Source organism: Caenorhabditis remanei, chromosome IV (assembly GCF_010183535.1).
Source record: "Caenorhabditis remanei strain PX506 chromosome IV, whole genome shotgun sequence".
Classification (NCBI taxonomy): domain Eukaryota; kingdom Metazoa; phylum Nematoda; class Chromadorea; order Rhabditida; family Rhabditidae; genus Caenorhabditis; species Caenorhabditis remanei.
Window position 1 is genome coordinate 12,394,791 of NC_071331.1, and position 6,028 is coordinate 12,400,818.

The 6,028-nt window shown below is 36.9% G+C and overlaps 1 protein-coding gene across 1 annotated transcript; it reads left to right on the forward strand.

Moving 5' to 3' along the window:
* Nucleotides 1-4,507: 4,507 nt before the first annotated feature.
* On the forward strand, nt 4,508-6,028 carry GCK72_013532 (uncharacterized protein; the record flags this gene model as incomplete). Its single annotated transcript, XM_003101269.2, has 2 exons — nt 4,508-4,620; nt 5,863-6,028. 2 exons carry the CDS (start codon nt 4,508-4,510, stop codon nt 6,026-6,028), a joined length of 279 nt encoding a protein of 92 aa, XP_003101317.1.

The window sequence follows — 6,028 nt, forward strand, 5'->3', positions numbered from 1 at the left end:
CCTGTTAACCTTCTACTCCCACCGTGAAATTTAAACCAGACATCCCACTTCTGTCTAGCTGATATTTCCCCCATAATCATCATTTAGCATTCTGTTTTATTAATCATCATCAAGACTCCAGTTACAAGAGTCAGACTCTTCTCTCCCACCGTCTTCCAGCATTTTTCATCCTCCAAACCCCGATTTCCGATTGAATTAGATATTCATATACATATTTCTTTATTTCCGCCCTCTCCTCCCCTCAAAACGTCATTTTTTTCCAGAAATTTCCAGACAAATTATAGGCTCCAACCGGTAGTAAAAGAGGAAGAATTCAAGAATACTGGACATCGTCTTGTTACGACGAAAACTCCAAAAAACCAAGGGAATAGAGTGTCAAAAAACCGCGTTAAGTGGTTTGTTTACCAAAGAAATCAAGTGAAATACTCCAAATATTTTGTTGCCGTCCTTTCTGACTCGCATCGGGTTGGACTCATTGCGGAACTCGTAAGGATTCTTGGAATTTGGATTTGATCTGGTGATACGAGTCATCGAGTCTGGGTATATATTAATTAGATTCTACAGGTCTTCCATAACAAATCGTACTCATACATGCTTAGAGAAGTTTTGGAAAAAGATTGGGCTAGCTGGAATTATTTTTTTATTGCTGTGGGTTCAGCAGAGGATACGCTAGAATTGGTTCCAGTATTTTGAAGTCGCACGGACACTTTGTGCGGAATAAATCAATCTATTAGTAATAAGGCCAATCTTAGTCATAATGACAATGTCCCAAAGGACAATCAGTTTGGGAACTCGATGAAACGGTGAAAATGACATTGAACTTTTTCGTTTAGCCGTCGGTGGATCAGTTAGAATCAAACTTTCTGTAGAATTTTTGTTTTTGCTTCAGAGATCAAATATTTACGTTTTTCGAAATACGAGAACAAAATATTTCCATTTTCCAGTAATCCGTTTCGAACTAATTTCAATGTCTGCACTTTTCTCTTTGATCAAAATTTCTCGATTTCTTTACAAATGATCCATTTGTGGTCTCCACCTATTCGTCTGCTTTTCAGATCAAAATTACAGTTTCATCGTGAAGTTTTATTTTTGGGATTTCTAGTTACTTTGGTGAACTGTACCTCAAGGCTTTAAATATATTTTGAACTTCTCCTCGTCTGAACTTTACAAAAATACTTATTTTCAGATATTATTTTCAAAAAACTGTTCCAGCTGCCCTTTTCCAGCATAAACTGAACCACCTGTTCTGATTTCACGAGTTGCTTTCAGCCCCATTTTTCTCAGATTTCATTTTCATTCCGATACCAAAACACCTCCAGCCTGTTTATCACTTTCATCTCGTTTGATGACTTGTTAGTTTGTGTCAAAAAGCCAAAACATTCTCAATTAACAACTGATTCATCGTAGAATATTAATGTAATCAAGTAGTAGAAGAAGCCCTCAAAAGAGTCGCAGAGAAATGCTCACCTGCCCTTCCAAGCTCCGCCCTTTTTTGGCTCCATCCTTCTTTTCCACTTCTTCTTCTTCGTGAGACTCCGCCCCTTCTTCTCCTCCTCCGTTTTCTTCTTCTTTTCACTCATCAAACCGCCTTCCGACGACCGGAGACATCCTTTCCACCTGTCCATTTTCTGACTCATTTTCTCTCGAGTTGTGATTCTCGTGATCTCCATTCGGACCTGCTTTCAGAAATCAGGTGTTTATGGAATCCTGATCTTGACTCCAAAGATTTGTTTTTCTTTTTTTCAGATGGTAAGATAAATGATCAAATTTCATTACCATATTCTATCACAGTTACTTATCCTGGCTCTATTACAGTTTAGACGTCCTTTGAAAACTTGAACGTCCCTTAAAACACTTAGACGTCCCTTAAAACACTTAGACGTCCCTTAAAACACTTAGACGTCCCTTAAAACACTTAGACGTCCCTTGAAACATTTAGACGTCCTTTGAGGCCCAAATTTTTTTCCTGTAAATTGAAACGTCCTTTGGAATGTTTAAACGTCCCAAAAAACATTTAGACGTCCCAAAAAACATTTAAACGTCCTTTGAAATCCGAAAAATTGTCGGAAAAATTAAGACGTCCCAAAAATTATTTAGACGTCCCAAAAAATGTTTAGACGTCCCAAAAAATGTTTAGACGTCCTTTGATATCCCACATTATGATAAATAATATTTAAACGTCCCAAAAAATATTTAGACGTCCCAAAAAATGTTTAGACGTCCCTTTAAATCCCAAAATTTGGTGTTAAATATTTAGACGTCCCAAAAAATGTTTAGACGTCCCAAAAAATAATTAGACGTCCCAAAAAATATTTAGACGTCCCATTAAATATTGAGACGTCCCTTGAACACTTTCAGTGGCTTTTAGTGTTGAAGGGACGTCTAAACATTTTTTGGGACGTTTAAATGTTTTTTGGGACGTCTAAATGTTTTTTGGGACGTCTAAGTATTTAAAACCAAAGTTTCGGATTTCAAGGGACGTCTAAATATTTTTTGGGACGTCTAAATATTTTTTGGGACGTCTAAATATTATTTATCATAATGTGAGATATCAAAGGACGTCTAAACTATTTTTGGGACGTCTAAACATTTTTTGGGACGTCTAAATAATTTTTGGGACGTCTAATTATTCGAAACCTAATTCTGGGACGTCAAAGGACGTCTAAATGTTTTAAGGGACGTCTATATGTTTTTTGGGACGTCTAAACATTTTTTGGGACGTCTAAACATTTCGGACGACTTTTCGGTCCCCAAAGGACGTCCAAGTTTTTTGAGGGACGTCTAAATGTATCAAGGGACGTCTAAGTGTTTTAAGGGACGTCTAAGTGTTTTAAGGGACGTCTAAGTGTTTTAAGGGACGTCTAAGTGTTTTAAGGGACGTTCAAGTTTTCAAAGGACGCCTAAACTGTAATAGAGCCCTTATCCTAATAAGATATAATTAGTAACTGAAACGGGAAATAAATTTAATTAGTGTGCGGTTATGAAGATGCATGCTCCAAGTTTATTACTGAGAATATGTTTTTATTATATTTGCTTGCTTAAAATTCCAAGAACTCACACAATAATTGTACACAATTCACCTATAAAACCAAGAAAGAGGCTTTTCAACGTATTCAACTTTGTGGGGAGAGTATCGAATCAAGTTGTTTTTTCTCAAACGTTTTCTGAGTTTTCAGAAACAGTAATTATCTCAAATTATTATTCTCGAATCTTTTCCAAAACTTTTGTAACTAAATCAGACTCGCATAATAACGCTTTTGATAGTTTTTCATAATTTGTGCCCTCTCTGAAACTGTACTTCTCTCGAAATTCATTCATATCTTTTTCTCCATTTTCCAATTATTAATTCTACTCCATTCCAATCACAAAACCGCGGGGTGTGTGAATGCACTTTCCCATGATTCGTTTCCTCATGCCATTTCCATTCAATCCGTCTCCCGAGATTCCAATTCCCTTCAGTCTAGATGCCAAGAGTTCAATTCTTTTGTCAACATACTAGGTCATCAATCCCTCAATTACCGTAATCCTCTAGTGAGATTAAGTTTTCGATCTCTCCCCAAGTATCTAGTAAGCTCTTTTCTTCCCTCCAATCCACCCGGCGACTCTCTTCCAGAGTTCTCAGAAATTTTTTATTAAACTAATCCAATCTCTCATTCACAATCAAAAAGTCATCTAATCTTCTTGTTGATAATAGTTGACAAGCAGATGGGATTAGGGAAAATGTGTGTGAGGTGAGATTTTCTCGACGGCATTTTCAGATTTTCTAATATCAATCATGTATTCAAATGGGGTAAACGTAGGAATCAAGGTCTGATACTCTTTTTTGTTTTAAAGAGTCAGCCAGAGAGTATTTTACAATTTAGGCCATTAATTGAGTGTGAGGCCTACCGTAATAACCCAGTCTTCCAATTTCTTATCATCCAACAACACCCTGTTCCCATAACTTTCACTCCACCCGCCCGATTCTACCCTTTCACTGCAAAACTGAGAGCTTGAATTCCCCTTCAAGTTTTCCCAGAATACGAACGCTTCTTGTCTATATACCTAAGATCCTTATTATTCTTGCTCACTACACGGATTAACTTTAATTGGTTTTACCTTGAAGGATTATCCTTTTGTGCTCTTCTGTCGGACGGCTCGCTTATTAAAAATCAGAAAAATAGATTTAGGGAAAGGATATTGTGTTCTTATGACACTAAGCTTTTGGAGCATCACACAATATGAATCGTCACAAAGATTGACTAAGCAGAAGAAGAAGCCGTTGGGTTATTCTTTTCATTCTGGAATTGAATAGAACGAGACTTTCACATTTGAGCAAGATTGTTTTTTGAGGGTTTGATGGTTCTGATATTTTGATTTTTTAATGAGGAGATGTGTGCAACATTGTGCAATGCTTTTAGAGCCATTATCTTAGTACTGAAACTAAAACCATTTTCGTTGTATTTCTTTGTTTCTCATTCAAGTCTTCCTGTCTTATTCTCCAAACTCAAACACTAATTTCAGAAGCATGCAACTGTACGCCGTGCTTTGCTTCCTGGCTCTTCTTTGTCTTTCATCCGGACAAATGACATTCACCGATCAATGGACCAAGAAGAGAGCCGCGCTTCACAAACAGCAATTGTAAGTTTAGTAAATCTATTTAAGAAATAGATAGAGGATTTTTCTCTAGTGGCTGCAAATCGTATCCTGTGGTTACTACGGGGAACTTTAAATCGTAGGCGAAAGTAGACCAACGGTACGGTTGCTGTTATCATCTTTTCCATCTTCAGCCTTATAGTTGTAAACCTGTTGAAACAGGATACATTTCTAATCACAAATAGGAAGCTATCTTAATATAACTCATCCATAGATCAAATCAAATTAGAAAAAAACCGAGAGTCAAACTTTGAAGTGGCGGGATCTGGTCGCATTAACTGAATAATTCAAATTTCCTTAATGTGTCACAAATAAGGAAGACAAGGGAAAATTGAATTAGAAAGTTTATTTGGGAGTTTGTAAATGACTTGTGACCGAAAGTGATAATTTATCATCAACTGAACCTTAGTCACTTCTTTTGATACCCATTTGAAACCGCAAGCATTTTTCCAATGACACTTATGGAGAGAGAGAACAAAAATCAGACAGTTTTTCACCTGTCTTGATTATTGGTAACTTGAGAAAACCAGACAGTTTCAGACTTCTTTTGAGGAAATGGAATCGAAGATTGCTCTATTCTCTTCCTTGTTCTCTGTTTTGATTTCGTGCTCTTTCGTGCTCGTCACGCCTCGTTGAGTCCCCCCCTCTATTCAAAAAAGTTTCGCCGTAAAATGAATCTGAATTCATTCGAAATTTACGATGTATTCATGAATAATCTATAATATTTCTACGTCCCCTTTTTTCTCAGTGTACTTCCGAATGTATACATGTACTATGATCATCTTAAAAAGGGGTGAGAAGAGTTTACAGAAATATCACTTTTGTTCTCAACTTCCAGAATTATGTTTCCCTTTTCGTCTTCAGACAAGAATAATTCATTCTCATTAATAAGAGTGTTTTCATCTAACTCACCCCCCTCATACTCTCAGCAATAGTAGAAAATGAGATGGAGGGAAATAAATGCATGTTCTGCACGAACCTTTCACGTCATGACACGGAGAGAAAATGTGTGAAGATTTTGAGGAAGAAATTATAGAGATCTGAAATGTTATGAATTAGAGGACACTTGGAATCATCGAGGTTTCGAAGTTAGATTTTACGGTTTCGGGACTCTCATAAGATCGGAAAGTATATTATTTCATCATTAGTTTAAAATCGTTATCAACAAATATTTTGTTAAAGAAATATCAGCGAATTGTACCCAAATGCAATATTGTGTAATTTCAGCCCAGGGGTAACCCCAGAAGAACCAATCTGCCCATCTGATCGTGTTCAATTAGTTTTCGAGCAACTCGGACAACTCCAAAGAGCCCAACAACGTCTTACCGAATACCTTGCATCATGCGCCTACCCAGTCGAAGCTCCTCAGAAACTCGAGAAACCACAGCAATAG